Source organism: Hemiscyllium ocellatum, chromosome 26 (genome assembly GCF_020745735.1).
Source record: "Hemiscyllium ocellatum isolate sHemOce1 chromosome 26, sHemOce1.pat.X.cur, whole genome shotgun sequence".
NCBI classification, from domain to species: Eukaryota; Metazoa; Chordata; class Chondrichthyes; order Orectolobiformes; family Hemiscylliidae; genus Hemiscyllium; species Hemiscyllium ocellatum.
The window spans coordinates 14164733-14183519 of NC_083426.1; the positions used below are offsets into that span (position 1 = coordinate 14164733).

General features: G+C 42.6%; 1 protein-coding gene across 1 annotated transcript in view; it reads right to left on the minus strand.

Annotated features, from left to right (window-relative positions):
- Positions 1 to 18787, minus strand: part of LOC132828350 (N-fatty-acyl-amino acid synthase/hydrolase PM20D1-like) — an 88465-nt gene that overhangs the window by 24510 nt on the left and 45168 nt on the right. Inside the window, exons 6-7 of the mRNA XM_060845378.1 lie at positions 14503 to 14578; positions 2077 to 2138 (exon numbers count right to left, since the gene is read on the minus strand). Coding sequence (XP_060701361.1) covers positions 2077 to 2138; positions 14503 to 14578 — 138 coding nt within the window. The remainder of the gene's footprint in view (positions 1 to 2076; positions 2139 to 14502; positions 14579 to 18787) is intronic.

Consider the following 18787-nt stretch of genomic DNA (forward strand, 5'->3'; position numbering starts at 1 on the left):
CCATGATCAGGTTGAATGGCAGCGCAGGCTCAAGGGCTGAAAGGCCTCCAGTTCCTAATTTCTATGTTGTTTTTCCAGAAATGATGATTGCATGGGTTCAAATTGAGGGCTGGGGAAATGATTAAAGTTTCAATGCCACGGTGGGAAATCCACTTGTGGTCAGGCGGCTAGCTGCAGAAATGGCTACGAGACTCATTAAGAGCTACAATCAAGCATGCTAGGAACTTTGGCCAAGCTAGTTTAAAACTGCAGTCGGGACATGTTGGGTCCTGTCCTGTAAGCTATGACCTGCCGGTTCCTGTTGACCAAGTAAAGGAGGTGCCATAGTGATTTGACACCACGATCACCTTATTTGGAGAATGGTATAAGGTTCTCCAGAGGAGCAGGAGAGTCGAAGTTTCAGGCAGGATCCTTCATCAGGACTCAAAAACACACTCTATCCACGCTTTTCTTGAGTGACCCATTTCTGGTGGTATGGTAGCCATAGCCACTAGATCCCATCTGGGATTGAATACTGGAATTAGGCTTCAGTCAATTTATTGGCTGAGTGCCATTGAAGTTTCTGGAAAGGTGAGCACATTTCGGGATAAAGTTAATTTTCCACTGTGACCACTCGAGACCCATATTCATGACGTATGTTTCCCTGATGTGATTGTCAGAGAGACAAAGAACCATAAGGCAAACATCTGCACTGGGGGCGGAGGTTGGCTGCTTCATTTGAATCGGGTTGCTATTTGTTTCAAGCCAAGTTTTTCAAGTTAAAGTTAGAGTTAGAGTTACTGGTAAATGTGAATTAAGTTAAAGTGAAGTTAAGTGAAGTGAGCTAAAAATGAAGTTGAGTTAGATGAGGTAAAAATTAAAGGTTGCAACGAATATGTTTTGTATTGCTACCTAGAGAGTTAAATAAAGGGTTTGTGTTTAATTAAATTCTGAAGTGACTCTCTGTCTTTTGTCTGTCATACATGGGAAGAACACCTGGAAGAAGTTTGAATAACTCTTTCCAATAACACGCTGCATGGTTTTTTGCTACAGCAGATGGCTACGATAACACCAGCAATGTGTTGCTCAAGGAAGGTGTAGATAGAGTGTGTTCTTGAGTCCTGACGAAGGGTCCTGCCTGAAACATCGACTCTCCTGCTTCTCTGATGCTGCCTGATCCTGCTGTACTTTTACCAGTTTCACAGTTTATCGACTCTGACTTTCCAGCATCTGTAGTCCTCACTATCTTCAAGTTAGGTAATGAAGTTCAGAGGGAGACTGTTTTGGAGTATAAAACTGGCCATGAATCAACAGTTACAACATTTAAAAGACATTTAGATAAGCACACAAATCAAAAGTGTTTGGAGGGATATGAGCCAAGTGCAGAAGGGTGGGACCAGTTTAGTTTGGGATTATGTTCAGCATGGACTGGTTGGACTGAAGGGTCTGTTTCCGGGCTGTATGACTCTATGACAGAGCCAACTAGCTGATTACGGCTTTCCTTCTTTCCACTGCTTCCATTCTGTTTGGGTTAGTTATTACCTTTCTCCAGCTTTTCCTGCCGACCACGTTCCTTTCTCAATCCCACAGCATTCAAATCTCTCACCACGGCATCCTCTCATCTGCTGTTTGGTCTTCCTCCTCTTCCATCCTGGCAATCCCGCCTCCATCACTACAAGTCCTCTCACACTCTATCTACCCATAGCAGGTGACCACAACCATTTCAATCTCTCTTCAGCCGCTCCCACAATCTTCACTCATCTCCTGAGTTGCTAGTTCCTGATTTTGTCTTTTCTCAATACTTCACACATTTCCCATCTCAGAATCTGCTCCACAATATTTTCCATTTGCTACTTTTGTTCACGTCTTCTTGATATTGCCTCCTTTTCATTTTATAGAGCGAGGTCTGTTTCTCCACTGTACATTTCAGACAGATCATTCAGTCATTCCTGCCTGTGCAGATTTTTTAATGGACATTTTTAGTACATATTTGGAGCAGGTGGGATTTAAATCGAGACCACCTTGCCTCGAGATAGGAACACTACCACAAGACCCTAACTCAATCATATTTTGTGTCATTTTGTGATCATTACCTACCTGCTAACAATTGGAGAAAACAGCCACAGGTTGGCCATGACCATGTTCAGAGGGAAGCGGAGCTGTAAAACAGGAAGGAATGACATTTAAGATGACAAACATTCCCAGTGTTAGTAGAGTTTGTTACTCCATCTGTCCTTGTGTACTACCACAGGGCACTAACTATGCCTTGGCTAACACTGGCTTGAATCATATCATGTACTCAGGCATAGGCTCTAACAATACCTGGCACTAACATGTGGACCTTGCACCTTTTTCTCCCACGCAAAGCCACAGATTCACACTTGCAGATCTCCTTCAATGTAATAAAATATCCAAAGGCACTCATCCGTTAGCACCATGTTTGTTTGATTGCATATTTTAATGATGCTTATGTATAAAGGTCCCAGAGAACCATGGAGCTGCTCTCTCATGAAACCGACATGACTAGTGCTGAGTTGAGCCTTAGATCAGTCTGCCTCAGGCAAGGGGAGAGTTGGGAATGTAGGACCTTTTACCTTTATGATGTGTATCATTAAACAATCCATAAGGTCTCATTTTTAGTGTTTAACCAGTTAAATTCCACACTCTGGAGTTCCCTCATTTTGTTAACATTCACTCCTGTTCCGAGTTATCCTTGAAAAGTGGTAGTGAGCTGCCTTCCTGAACCGCTGCAGTCCATTTGGTGCAGATATAGCCACGTGAATGCAGTTAGAGAAGGAGCCCCAGGATCTTAACACCATAAGATACAGGAGTAGAATTAGGCCATTCAGCCCATCAAATCTGTTCTGCCATTCAATCATGGCTGATATGTTTCTCAACCCCATTTTCTGCCTTCTCCCGATAAGCCTTGATCCCCTTACTAATCAAGAACCTATCTATCTTTGTCTTCAATACATTCGATGACTTGGACTTCACGGTCTTCTCTGGCAATAAGTTCCACAGATTAACCATCAGCTGGCTGAACAAATTCCTTCTCAAGTCAGTTCTAAAGAGACATCTTTCACTCAGACACCATGCCCTTTGGGTCCCAGTCTCTCCTACTAGTGGAAACATTGTCTTTACATCAAGTCTATCTAAGCTTCTCAGTATTCTGTAAGTTTCAATCAGATCGCCTCTCAATCTTCTATACTCCATCGAATACAGATCCAGAGTCCTCAAACCATTCCTCATATAACAAGTTCTTCATCCCCAGGATCATTCTTATGTACCTCCTCTGGACCCCGTCCAATGACAGCACATCCTTCCTTAGATATGAGATTCAACAATGCTCAAAATATTCCAAATGCGGTCTGACCAGAGCTATATACAGCCTCAGCATTACATCTCTGCTCTTGTATTCTAGCCTTCTTGAAATGAATGCTAACATTACATTTGCATTCTTGACTGCCAACTGAACCTACATGTTAATCTTAACAGAGTCCAGAAATAGACCTTCCAAATCCCTTGTGCGTCAGATTTCTGGAGCCTTTTCCCATTTAGAAAGTAGCCTACATCTCTATTCTTCTTACAAAATGCATAACCTCACACTTCCCCCATTCCATCTGTCACTCTTTGCCCACTGTCCAAGTCCTTCTGCACACTCCCTGTTTCCTCAACACTACCTGACTGTAACATATCTTTGTATCGTCTGTAAACCCAGCACAATACCCTCATTTCTTTCACCCAGATTGTTCAGTATAATGTGAATAGTTGTGGTCCCAAATTAACCCCAGAGGAGAGATATCCCCTGAAACCCACTGATTCCAGTTTTGCTTGGGCACCTTGATGATACGCTGGGTCAAATGCAGCCTTGATGTCAAGGGCTGTTACTCTCCCCTCCCCTCTGGAATTCAGCTCTTTTGTCCATGTTTGAACCAAGGCTGCATTGAGGTCAGGAGCTGAGAGGCCCTGGTGGAATCCAAACAATCACTTTACTCTGATGTAGACTGACAGGGTTGTAATTGATTAGATTGGACTTGTCCTGCTTTTATGTACAGGACACATCCGGGCAAGTTCCCACATGTTTGGGTAGATGCCAATGTTGTCACTGTACTGCAAAAGCTGGGCTTGGGAAGCAGCAAGTTCTGGAACACCAGTCTTAAGTACACTTGCCAGAATGTTGTCAGGGCCCATAGCCTTTGCAGTATCCAGTGCCTCTGTTTCGTGATATCATGTGGAATGAATAGATTTGGCTAAAGATTTATATCTGTAATGCTGGGGATCACTGAGGAGGTTGTGATAGATCATCCACTTGCCACTTCTGGCTGAAGATTACTGTGAAAGCTTCAGTCTTATCTTTTGCACTGATGAATTGGGCTCTTCTGTCATTGAGGATAGGAATAGTTGAAGAGCATCATTCTCCAGTGAGTTGGTTAATTGTTCACCACCATTCACAACTGGATATGGCAAGAGTACAGAGCTTGGATTGCTGTTGGCTTTGGGATTGCTCAGCTTTGTCAATCACTTGTTGCTTATGTTGTTTGACATGCTAGTTGTCCTGTTTGGTGACTTTATTAGGTTGACAGCATGTTGTTACGCAAGTCTGGTGCTGCTCCTGGCATGCCCTCCTGTACTTTCCATTAAACCAGGACTGATGGTAATGGTTGAGTGAGGGACATGCTGAGCCATGTGGTTGCAGATTGTGGAGTATAATTCTGCTGCTATTGGTGGCTCACAGCACGTCATGAATACCCAGTCTCGAGTTGCTAGATCTGTTCAAAGTCTGTCCCATTTAGCATGTGATAGTGCCACACAGCACGATGGAGGCTATCCTCAATGTGAAGGTGAGACTTCGTCTCCACAAGGACTGTACGGATCAGATCTGCATTTGAAGATGAGAAAGGGTTTGGCAAACATGAAGGAGGTCCTTCTGCACTGCAGCATTCAATGACAATACTCTGGAGAATGGAGCTGAAGCATCAGGGTGGAAGTGATGCTGGGAGACTGTGTGTGACAACCAACTGCCTTGCTGTTGGTTTTAAAAATTGGGAAACCCTAGTAGTTATCATGGCATTGTCTGCTACACAGAATGTTGCAGTTTCCCTGTGCAATGCAGCATTCTAAATTCGCACAAATTAAACAAGTTAAATTTTGCTGTTGGAACAGCAGCCGTAAAGGAAAATGAAAATCATCTGCACCACACCCACACTCTCACCACAGTAAAACCCCAGCAACTGTCATAAGAGCAACCTATTAAATATCGCACTTGGTATTCTTATCATTATTGCTGACTATTGTATGAAATGAAAATTGGTTTCACAGGTGGCAGGAGATGGTCATTTTGACAATGAGTGACAATGTTAATCACTACCCTTTGATCCTCAATGGCATTGCTATTGCTGGTCTCCACAATCAACATCCTGTGGATAACCATTGACCGGGAACTTAAGCAAATCAGTGACATAAAGAGCACAGTTTCTCGAACTTGTAGGAACTGAGTTTTCTTCTGATTCCCCAGTGTTTCTATGACCAACAATACACAAGTCAGGACTATAACAGAGTATCTCCGGTTCACTGGCTAGCTGTGGTTTGAACAACACCTGAAAGCTAGATTCTATCAAGAACAAAACAGTATGCTTCACTGACATCCCATCCACTGATTCAAACCTTCACTCTGTCCACCAATGGCACACCTAGCTGCAAAGTATATTGTCTATAAAGGTGCACTACAGTAACATACTTTGGCTTATTTGAAAGTATCAACAAAACCAGTGACCCACCTTGAAGGATAAGAAAAGTAAGGGTTTTCACCCTTCACGGTTTTCCACTCTCCTCACAATCATGTCCACATTCCCCTTTAATTTACATACCAGTCTGGCTTGGAGATATACCTTTCATTGTTACAGGATTAAGATGCTGAAACTTCATTGTGAACAGTAGTTTAGGAACACTCTCACCCTCACCTTTGCAGGAAAATTAGGGATGAGTAATCTCACGCTGGCAACATTTGCATTGCAAAAACAAAACAAAAGTAATGCATGGTTTAAAAGCTGGGGTCATGATTACACAAGTGTAGTGAAATTTGGCAGGATTCATACTGACTGTACATGACGCATAACATGTTTTCAACATTCACTCTGTGGATCATAGCTTCCAGATCTAACTTGCAAATCTCTATTTCAAATACAAAAGGCCAGAGTGCCTCCAGAATCTCACACCCATGCAAGACACTTGGGTATTTCATGAGCCAGAACCAATTATTGGCCATCAAGGAGCTAGGAAGTTAATTTGCAAAAGAAAAAAAATCACTCCACAGAATTTATAGCAAAAATTTGCAGTATGATGTACCACAGTCCTTGACTTTAGTACTGCCTTGTATATAGTTAAAAATCACACAACACCAGGTTATAGTCCAACAGGTTTAATTGGAAGCATACTAGCTTTCGGAGTGATGCTCCTTCATCAGGTGATTGTGGAGGGCTCGATCGTAACACAGAATTTATAGCAAAAATTTGCAGTGTGATGTAACTGAAATTATAATCGAGCCCTCCACAATCACCTGTTGAAGGAGCATCGCTCTGAAAGCTAGTGTGCTTCCAATTAAACCTGTTGGACTATAACCTGGTGTTGTGTGATTTTTAACTGTGTACACCCCAGTCCAACACCGGCATCTCCAAATCATGTCTTGTATATAGTCAGGCACCAGCATGCCAGTATCGCTGACACTCACCCTTTTCTTATGGCAGCCAGGGATACCTGATTGGACCAGATTAACAGCCCAAATCAAGGAATTCATAATGTATGAGGCTCAGCTGACTGATCTCGTTCCAATCACTGCAGCAGAAATCCAAGCAAAATGTATTAATTTATTTATTTCAATCTTGAATTAGCTTGTGGCTTATTAAACCTACTGCCTAACGCTGCCAACAGGGAGAGTTTGGAGTGACTCCAAATGTGCGGTGCTGGAAAAGTCCAGCTGATTAGGCAGCATCCGAGCAGCAGGAGAGTTGACATTTCAAGCATAAGCTCTTCATCAACAGGTGTTGTTGAAACCACAGCAAACTGGAGAGTACTCCATTACAGTCCTGACTTGTACATTGTTGGGCATGGAGAGACACTGGGGAGTCAAAAGAAAACTCAGCTCCTACAAGCTCTTCCTAATGAAGAGTTTATGCTGGAAACACCAACTCTCCTACATCTCGGATGCTGCCTGACCGGCTGTGCTTTTCCAGCGCTGCACCTTTTGACTCTGACCTCCAGCATCTGCAGTCCTCACTTTCTCCTAGGTGACTCCAAATGGATCGTAATATCAAACCAGATGGAGAACCAGCCTGGAGCTGTCATGTTTCCTAGAAACTATATTGCAAGGCCGGGAAAATGACATTCCTGCCAAACAACAATGAGGGGTTTCATCTTCGCTACTCGAGTGACCTCTTGATCTGATGTGAAGTTGTCACCCACCTGATTTTATTTGGCCACACTCTAGACCCTTCCAGTGGATAATGTCGTGCTCAGAGAGATGGATGGGGGTGAGGGGAAGGGAGGGGGTGGGAGTAGGGGGTGTGGAACTGAATGCCATGAAAACTAAATTAGCATTTCAGCATTACAAATGAAACTACTCAGCTACTCATGGGGGATGGTAACATCCTTGCTGGGACTGAGCTGAATGGACGATGTGAAAGAGTCAGAATAATCACAAGTGGGTAATTATTTAGAAATACTTTGCAACTCAGTCTCCAAAGACATAAAATGTACAACTGAAGATTTTGTTCATACAATTAGAGGTGTACAATCAGAGATCTACAGCATGGAAATAGTTCCCTTTTTCCACTGAGTTCATGGCTGATTAAAACAACCACCTGACTATTCTAGTCCCATTTTCCAGCACTTGCATTCTTGCATGTCTTGGATATGCAAATACACATCTAAATATTTCTCCAATGTTATGCAGGTTTCTGCATCTACCACCCTTACAGTCCCGAGGAAGGGTTACACTTGAAACGTCAACCTCTCCACCCCCTGATGCTGCCTGGCTTGCTGTGTTCTTCCAGCCTCCAGCCTGTCTACCAGCCTTACAGGCAGTGAATTTCAGATCTCCATCACCCTCCAAGTGCAAATCTTTCCTCATTTCCTCTAAACTTCCCACCCCTTCTCTTAAGTCTGTGCCTCCCTGTTCATTGATGCCTCCACCAAGAAGAAGGTTCCTTCCTCTGTGCTCTGTCTGTGCCTCACATAATTGTATACATCTCAACCACGTCCTCCCTCAGCCTTCTCTACTCAAAGAAAAACAACCCAGGCTATCCAATTTCTTTTCATAACGAAACTCTCCAATCTAGGCAACATCATGGGAAATCTCCTCTCCATTTCCAGTGATATCACATCTCTCCTATAATGTGGATTCCAGAGGTGTACTCAGTGCTCTAACTATGGCCCAACCAACGTTTTATACAGTTCCCGCAGAATCTCCTTGCTCTTAAATGCTAAGTCTCAGCTAATAAAGGCAAGTATCCCATACTCCTTTTTAGCCACTTTATTCACCTGTCCTGATACCTTAAAGGACCAATGTATATGCACACCAGGGTTCCTTTGAATCTTGGTGTTTCCCTGGATCCTACTGTTCATCATGTATTCCCTTGCCTTGTTTGTCCTGCACAAGTGCATCACCTCACCTTTATCTGGATTGAGTTCCATTTGCCACTGATCAAGCCTATCTCATCAGCACATCTGTACCCTCCAGTAATCTAACACTATGTTTCTCACTGTTTACCACTCAACCAATTTTTGTATCATTGGCAAACTTACTGAGAAACCCTCCTGCATTCAAGTCTAAATCATTTATATAAACCACAAACACCAAGGGCCCCAACACTGACCCCTGTGGGACCCCATTTGGCACAGATATTCTGCCAGAAAAACACATCTCAAACCTCACTCTCTGCTTCCTGCCAATTGTGGATGCAATTTGTCAAATTTCCTTGTGTCCCATGGGTTCTTATATTTGCTATAAATGTCCCATCCTGGACGTTATCAAAAGACTTGCTGAAATCCAAGTAGCATCAAAACCATCGCCGTCATCGACACATCTGGTCACCTCTTTGAAAAATTCAATCAAGTTGGTAAGACCCGACCTCCCTTTAATAAAACCATGCTGATTGTTCTTGATTAATCCCTGCCTCTCCAAATGTAAATTAATTCTTAAACATACTGTTACATAATGTGTTCAAGCCAACCAGTGAGACCTTTAATATTGATTTGTTCAATCACATCATCACTGTAAGATCCAACTGGGAAATGGGCAGCATACCAAGTTTTTCAATAGCCATTAATTTCTAACAAATGTTAAAGGTACACCTAATGTGTAAAGTCAAACATAGGATAGATTAAGAAGAGAGTGAGGACTGCAGATGCTGGAGATCAGAGTCATGAGTGCGATGCTGGAAAAGCACAACAGATCAGGCAGCATCTGAGGAGCAGAAGAATTGACGTTTCGGGCATTCCTGATGAAAGAATGCCTGACCTGTTGTGCTTTTCCAGCACCACACTCTCAACATAGAATAGATTAAGTTATGTTTCCTCAAACAGACGGTGTAGCACTCCACTGAAATGCCTGCTGAGATGACACACCAAAGGCTCTGAAATGGATTTTAACTACTCACAACCTGTAGACCTATGGTGAGAATGTGGCTACTCAGCCACTATTGGTCTGATAGACTTGACGAGATAGAAGCACATTACAAAAGAACTGAGGGTCATCGGAGTGAATGCCCACAGGTTCTTGAAAGTGGCTAGAACGGCTTGGAATTCCATTCCACAGTGAGCAGTGGAGGCTGAGCTACTGAATATTTCCAAGACAGAGTTGGACATATTTTTGAGTGAAGAACAGCCATAACGCACCCCTGAACGGCAGGTGATGAAAAGAAAAGACCTTCTCCTAATCTAAGTGCTGCCAGCCATGTACTGTTGAATAGAACCAGGATCAGAAAATTTCAATCAACAAGGCTTAGAATTCTGAAACTGACCATTAAATTACCAACTTTTACACGACCGATAACATTCACCGTTTTACTATGCACTCTTCATGAACGGTTCAGAGACTGATTGTCTTTTTAACCTTTGTCATTTTTTCTTCTTAATCCTAATCTGTGTGTATGCATGTGTTGTGCTATTATTTCTTCTCATGGTTAGTAACAAATGACCTCATCCTTTTTTTAACTAAAGGGAGCCTGGTTCAACTGGCCCCATTTAAAGCACACATTCATTTGATCTAAGAGAAAGGTATCCCAAATGTTTTAAATTAACCTTGTTGTGACCAACCAGAGGAGTGGATGAATGAAAAGGGGGAGCCAGTGTATCCTTCCTCAGCCAGAACCTTAATGTTTTGAGGTGTCCTGTCTGCAAACCGTACCAAACTGAGGGACATTGCCCCAGGACCGATCATAACAACAGCTACTCATCAGCCATTGTGGATACAATGGGCCAAATGGGCGTCCTTTTCTGTGTGAAACGTTTATGATTCTGATTTCATATTTCGCTAAATATATCCGAACCATTTATTTCTAGGCCATACTTAGTTTCTAGTTACAAGGTTTGCACATACTGGGCTGAAAAATGTATCCAATTGATTATAACTGAGGGATCACTAATGCAAAAAAAATTTACGTATTTCCTATAATTACTCATAAAAATGTGCTCTGTAAGGATACAGACAGCAGTTGGTGCTGAGCTGTAAGCTGCAGATTTCCATAAAAGAAACAACAACCAATTTAATTGAAACACAAATGCTGCAGTTCAGGGAAATATTACTTTTGCTCTTCATGGAACCCAGTTTGAAAACATCAATGTGCTGGGAGCTTAATGCGAGAAATACAGGAAGTAATTTTCAGAAATTTGCAACATGGGATTTTTCAGAAAGATAAGATAACTTAATCCTGAAACACTGCATTGAACTAATTTTCAACATGTTTCTGGTGGCCATTTTATTCTAATGCAAACCAGCTGACTCCTCGTGCAGCTGCATAGCGCAATGATTAAAGGTTGTTTTTCAGAATGGGGTTGTACATATTGTGCTTCAAACCACTTCATATCTCTGATCTTTCACTGCATGATTAAAGTATAAAATCTATGATGCCGAGGGCCAGAGTCAATGGAAACATTACAGATGAAAAGAAAACTATTATTGGAATTTCTGTGGTATTTTGTGGAAATTCTTTGTATGTCTGATAGAAAAGTCAGTCATTGAAACAAAATAGCACAAATGGCTGTTTGCATTCCTTCCCTGACTTATTAAATTGTGATCAAGGTTATAAGATATTCTGTTGAAATTCCGCCCCATTTCAGAACTCACATTGACAGTATTTTTAAAATCACTCTATAGCAAAGATGAAGGCAATCTGTAGATAAATAGAAACAAATTATTGGAGATACTCAGCAGGTTCTGGCAGCATCTGTGGAGAGAAGGCAGAGTTAACATTTCTTCAGCAATTTCTGTTTTAGTTTCTTTCTCTATTCATTCATGGCATGAGGGCATCACCAGCATTCATTGCCCATCCCTAATTACCTCGGGGACACTTAAGAGTCAACTATATTGTTCTGGAGTTACATGCATGTCCGACCAGGTAAGGATGGCAGTTTCCTTCCCTAAAGGACATGAGTGAAACAGATGGATTTTTCTGACAATCAACAATGATCATCATTAGACTCTTAATTCCAGATTTTGTATTGAATTCAAATTCTGCCATCATCAGGAAGGACTTATGCCCAAAACGTCGATTTTCCTGCTCCTTGGATGCTGCCTGATCTGCTGTGCTTTTCCAGCACCATACTATCAACTCTGATCTCCAGCATGTGCAGTCCTCACTTTCTCTGGATTAACAGCCTGGCCATAATGCCACTAAAGGTGTCACCATCTCCTTCCAGCATCCACTTTTCTTTGTATCATGTTAGTTTAGACAAATAGATTGCAGAAGTGGCAGCAATGGCATTGGACATAAGAGCCTACGTAGGCCATTTGGCCCATCAATTCTATGAGATCTCGATTGATCTGATAATCTTCAATTCCGCTTTCCTGCCTTTTCCCCATAACCCTTGATTCCCTCACTGATTAAAAATCAACAAGCTTAAATGAAGAAAAAAACTGCAGAAAGTCGCAACACAAAGGGACTTGGGGTACTTGTGCACAAAACGCAGAAAGCTAATGAAAGGGGGTTGGGACAGTAGGTCTTATTGCAAAAGTACAAGGAGCTGGTGAGATCAGATCTGGTCCCTTATTTAAGGAAAGATATTCCACTGGAGGCAGTTCAGAGAAGGTTCACTAGGATGGTCCCTAGTACAGAGGACTGTTTTATTAGCAAAGGCTAAACGGTTTGTGACTCTACTCAATGGACTTAAGAAGAATGAAGAATTCCATTCAAACATATAGGATTCTCAAGGGGCTTGACTGGGTAAATGCTGAGTGGAGACTTCCCCCGATGGGAGAGACTAAGACCAGACGATTAGTTTCAGAATAGAAGAACACCAACTTCAGACTGTGATGAGGAAGAATTTCATCTCTCAGAGAATTGAGAGTCATTGGAACTCGTTGGTACAGAGAGTTGTGGGGGCAGAGTCCTTGTGTATACTTAAGGCTGAGAGAGATTGTCGATCAGTCTGAAAATGAAGGGTTACACGAAAAAGACAGGAAGGTGGACATGAGGAATGTCAGAGGTAAAAACAGTGACTGCAGATGCTGGAAACCAGATTCTGGACTGATCCAGAATGGGGAATGTCAGGTTAGTCATTAACCTAATGGATAGCAGAACAAGCTGAGCAACCTACTGCTGTTCCTATTTCTTATGATCTTAAGCTTGTGGTAACTGGCCTTTCGCTTTATTTTTGTCGTCATCTCTATGATGGCATGAATGAAGTCAAGACCTCATCCTGTGAGGGAGTTGCCCAGAAGATATCCCTTTAAAACAAAAGCCAACTTTACATTTACATTGCCTATTACCCACTTAATTTGTTTGAATCACAAAAAGCTAGCATTCACAATGACCCTTACATTCCTCAATGTTGCAGCTTTCTGCAATCTTACTCCATTTAAATAATATTAAATTTCTCTATTCTTCACACCAAAATGCATAACCTCACATTTTCTAACATTTTATTCCATCTGCCTATTTTTTGCGCATTGATTAATCAGTCTATACTCACTTGTGTCATCTGCAGACTTGGTGATAATACATTCACTTCTCTCATTCAAGTCAATAATATATTGCAAATAATTGTGACTCAGTACTGATCGCTATGGCACTCCGCTAGTTAAAGGTGCCTTCCTGGAAATGCCCCCCTTTATCATAACTCTCTCTTCTACTGTATTAGCCAATCCTCTATCCATGTTAATATCCTACATTCAATAACATGGCCTTTCACGTTCTTAAGTAGTCCAATGCATGGTACTTTATCGAACATCTTCTGAAAAGCCAAATATGTAACATCAACTGCTTCCCCCTTATCTATCCTGCTTATTACCACCTCAAAAGAATTCTAATTAATTTGTCAGGCAGGATTCAGACTAAAATTAAATTATCAAATTTATCTATTGGTTAAGTATTTACAAAAGACACCAGTAACTTACATTCTGATTTTCACAACAATTCACTCTGTACAAAACAACATATGATCAAAACATTTTTGACTGCATCGCCAATTATATATTACATGGACAATGATGTAATAGATTTGTTCTGCTGGCTTAGGCTATTTACTAGAAATTAAAGCAAGATCTAGACATCTGGGGGAGTCCCATATATAGCAATATACAGAACATATAGTATGGACGCTGGCCATTTGGATCAACTGTTCAATGTTGGTATTGATGAACTATATGAACCTCCTTGCACTCCACCTACCTAACTCAGGGAGAAAGTGAGGTCTGCAGATGCTGGAGATCAGAGCTGAAAATGTGTTGCTGGAAAAGTGCAGCAGGTCAGGCAGCATCCAAGGAACAGAAGATTTGACGTTTCGGGCATAAGCCCTTCAGGAAGAAGAAGGGCTTTCCTGAAGAAGGGCTTATGCCCGAAACGTCGAATCTCCTGTTCCTTGGATGCTGCCTGACCTGCTGCGCTTTTCCAGCAACACATTTTCAGCACCTACCTAACTCAGCCTAATTCCAGGGCTAAGCATAGGCAAGGCATTCTGATAAATCTAACACGCAGCAACTGGTATTTGGACCAAAGCACAAAGTTTAACTGTGAGAATTGGCTTTCGTCGCATCACTGCAATAGGTTGAACAGTGGTAACTGCAAAATTACTGTGCCGTAATCTTCAATCATCAGGACAAATGATGCTACCCGGCGTAGTTAACCAATACACGCTTTCACGTGATACTTCTCCTGACTGAAAGCAAAAAGACAAAAATCACTGTCTAGAAATACAACTGTATTTAAATCATTGTCTAGTGAAATAAACACGGGAATGTTCCTGTCTGAAGCACGATAGATTAGGCCTTCTATCGCACATGATCAACATTTTTTGCAGACAAAAACATACCTGAGGACTCAGGTGTTCAAACAATCCACGTTCTGGTCCTTGTCCAAACATTCTGGGCATTGGGTTCTTTTCCAGTCTAGAAATAAGGAGAAATAAGTTTAGGCATTCTTATAAAGTGCTGTTATAAATATTGGCGGACCTTTGCTTCTTAGAATGTCTAGGAGAAAGTGACGACTGGAGATCAGAGTCGAGAGAGCGGTGCTGGGAAAGCACAGCTGGTCAGGCAGTATCCAAGGAGCAGGAGAATCGACGTTTCAGGCATAAGCCCTTCATCAGGAATGAGGTTTGTGGGATGGGGAGGGCTGAGAGATAAATCGGAGGGCTTCATTCCTGATGAAGGGCTTATGCTCAAAACGTCGATTCTCCTGCTCCTCGGATTATGCCTGACTGGCTGTGCTTTTCCAGCACCACACTCTTGACTTAGAATGTCTACCTGGCTTAAAATCTTTGGTCTTATAATTCTGAATACAGAAGGTCTGCTGGTCGTTGGCCAATTTTTCTTACACTGAATTGTTGAGGTGTCAAAGAATTTCCCAGGAATTGCATTATTGTCTCATTCAATGTGGGTCAAATGGGGTAAAGTTAAATCTTGGGTTATCTATGCACATGTTATGGATTTAGAGGAGGTTTCGCAATGTGTTTGAACCATGGTTCAATGAGTAGCTCTCTTTTTTTTTGTAAGCCAAGCAATTGCAGGTTCAAAGCTTAGTCCAGGATTGAAGCCTGAAAGTTAAGGCTGACACTGTCGTGTAAGACAGAGGATGGTGCTGTGCTGTCATAAGAGCTGTCCTTTTGATCGGATTTAAAACAAAGACCCTTTCCATAACCCCAAGATCTAAAAGATCCCATGGCAGTGTTTTGAAGAGTGTAGAGGACATTCCCTCCCACTGTCCTTCGCCCATAATCAATTCTACAGAAACAGATTTTCTGATCGTTGACGTATTGCCGTCTGTGGGAGCTTGCTGTGTGCAGTTTGGCTGCTGAGTTTCCTACATTGCTATGGTGACAACATTTCAAATGTATTTGTTTGGCTGTGAATGCTTTAGGGCATCCGGCAGTCATGACTGGTGCTATACATATGAAGGCTTTCTTTTCACCATTCAAACAGTGGGAGGCTTGCAGTATTGTTTGTGTAATAATACTGTAAATCCGAAATGCAGTTTATGTAAATAAGCTAATGACTATGTAAATGAAGCCAAATTCCCTCATTTTATCACCACCCACGTTGATAGACAATATCAGAGGAGGTAGGAAATATCTCTGTTACAGTATTAATATATCATGACCACCAAAGTAGCTAAATGGCAGACAAAAGGCTGCAAGATGAAAAACATTCTTTCCCCATTCACTAGGTTTAAGAATGAGTAAAGACTGTGACTTGTGCTTGGGAGGTAAAGTTGGCTTTTTGTCGTTTCAGTGTAGCAGTGAGTCAATCTGGAAGCAGAAGATAGGGTCTGAAAAATGCAGTTTCCCACCCATGGAACAGAGATATAGATACTTCTCATCCTGGCCCTCAGTCAGAAGAACACGGGCAACATTTGTGGCTGATCTGTGGTCAGTGTGGAATCATCTTATTCACATGGCAGGGGGTGTGGGCACATGTTTCACATCTTGACACAGCCAGGAAAGTGAGAGCAACTAACTGCGCCCCACCATTCCATCCTGCCGAAGGTGTTGGAGCAGAAATGATCAGCGTCCTTCCTGGGACAACCAGGAAAGGGTGTGTTGAAGAGTTTCTGGGGCTGATCCAGGCCTGTTCATTGCCCTGCAGTCTGCGTCCACCTAAAACAAACACCTGAGTTGAGTCAAAACGCAATATTCTTCTGGATAATGGAACTCTGAAGGTCCTATGTTAATCCAGCAGAAAATAAGTGGGCAGACAGTTAAAATCGCAGCAGTGGCTTACCCCACTCCCCAAAATGGGTTGTCCTCTAACCTCCTGCTTTGAGCCGGGATTTGTAGCTTCCAGTGGGTGGTGTTAAGCATACAGATTGGGCGGCAATATAATTTTCAGCGCAGGCATGAATGGGGAGGCCAATACGACTTTGTCACATAATCTGGGATCAGAACTACCCAGAAATGGAAGCTGGAGACCTTGTGGTGTTATCGCTAAACAATTAATCCAAAGTTCTGGGGACCTGGGTTCAAATCCCGCTATGGCAGGTGGTGGAATCTGATCCAATAAAAATCAAGATTCAAGGATCTAATGTTATTCATGAAACTATTGCTGACTGGTAGGGAAAAAAAAACATCTGGTTCACTAATGCCCTTTAGGGCAGGAAACTGCCATCTTCCCCTGATATGGCCGACATGTGACTCCAGACCCACTTCAATATTGTTGACTCTTCACCACCTTCTCAGCAATAAACACTGGCCTAACAATCAAAGCCCAAATCCTATGAATGAACTGGAAAAATAAACATTTAGGAAGTTGTTGACTTCCTTGTCTATTGAAATGAACTCCTCCAGGCCCTAGAAAAAACTTTGAGATTTCCTTATCCAATCTCCTAGCTGCCCCATTGCCAGCTGTGTTGGCCTCCTGTCCTACCCCCATATCTGACTCCCCGGGACTATTACACAAGAGTGACTGCTGCCCAAAGCCCTTCTCCTGCCTGTAGACTGGGCGGGGACATCTGGCAGGATCAGAAGATCCCATGCAAGGTCTGAGCCTTCATTGACGGTGCCTCGGGATGGGCAGACAGTTTAGAATTCATCTAACCCCACCACCCTCATTGGTCTACTCGCCCTAGCCTGAGCTAAAATCAGGATTTCTATGTTTAACTTTGTTTTTAATCCCAGTCTCTGGCCGTACGGAGAAGGGAACTCTGCAGGAGCAAAAGCAGTTTTGAAGGGAGGACTTTCTAAGAGCTCAACCAGAGGTCAGTGATTGTGGATCCCACATTTTTTTCTTTCATCGCACGAATGGTTTTTCACATCCTTCCTGTCCTTTGATTTTAAAGTGTGGTTTCCTCCCGTTGGGTTGTGGGCATCTGTAAATTTTGAACGCTGTGCAACATGGGCAACATCAAGCAGAGCAAATAGTTCGAGAGATTCCACCATGAATTCTTATTAATTGACTCATGGCTGGTGGTGCAAGATAGATTCACACAGGAACGTGGGCGGACAGGAGTGGAGCTCTGACTCTGGGAGCATTTGGAAGGTTGCCAAAATGGGTGCAAAGACAAAACATAAATTTGCATAGCATCTACAGACATTCCAAAGTGCTTCACAGCTCATGGAGTGCTTATGAAAAATGTTGACACTATTGCCACGCGGAAACGTAGCAAACAACTTCGCACAGCAAGATCCCACAAGCAGCAATGAGCAGAAAAACTGTTTAGCGTGACTTCTAGTGAGGGATAAATATGAACCAAGACACTTAATAATTAGCTCCCTTGTCTTCTTCAAAACTATGTCGTGTTAGTTTCACCATCCACCTGTGACAGCAGATAAGGACACAAGAACGAGGAGCAGGAATAGGCCATTCAGCCCCTCAAACCTGCTTTGACACTCAGTACAATCATGGGTAATCTCATGTGGGCCTGATGACGGTCTTTTGCCCGAAATATCGATTTTCCTGCTCCTCGGATGCTGCTTGGCCTGCTGTGCTTTTCCACGTATGGAATGAGCTGCCAGAGGATGCGGTGGAGACTAGTACAATTGCAACATTTAAGAGGCATTTGGATGGGTATATGAATAGGAAAGGTTTGGAGGGATATGGGCTGGGTGCTGGCAGGTGGGACTAGATTGGGTTGGGATATCTGGTCGGCATGGACAGGTTGGACTGAAGGGTCTGTTTCCATGCTGTACATCTCTATGACTCTTGTTCGAGATTATCAATGAGGAAACATACTCTTCACATCTACTTTTTCAATCCTCTCCAGCATCTTATCACAGATCCCCTACAGTGCAGAAACAGGCCATTTGGCCCAACAAGTCCATACCGACCCTCTGAAGAGTATCCCACTCAGACCCACTCTCCTACCCTGTTATTTTACATTTCCCCTGACTAATGCACCTAACCTACACATCCCTGAACACCATGAGGCAATTTAGCATGGCCAATTTGCCAAACCTGCACATCACTAGACTGTGGGAGGAAACCGGAGCACCCAGAGGAAATCCACGCAAACATGGACAGAATATGCAAACTCCACACAGACAGTCGCCCAAGGCTGGTATTGAATCCAGGTCCCTGGCATTGGGAGACAGCAGTGCTAACCACTGAGCCACATACGTCTATTAGAACTCCTTCTATTCTTCTAAACTACAGGGAGGATAGAGC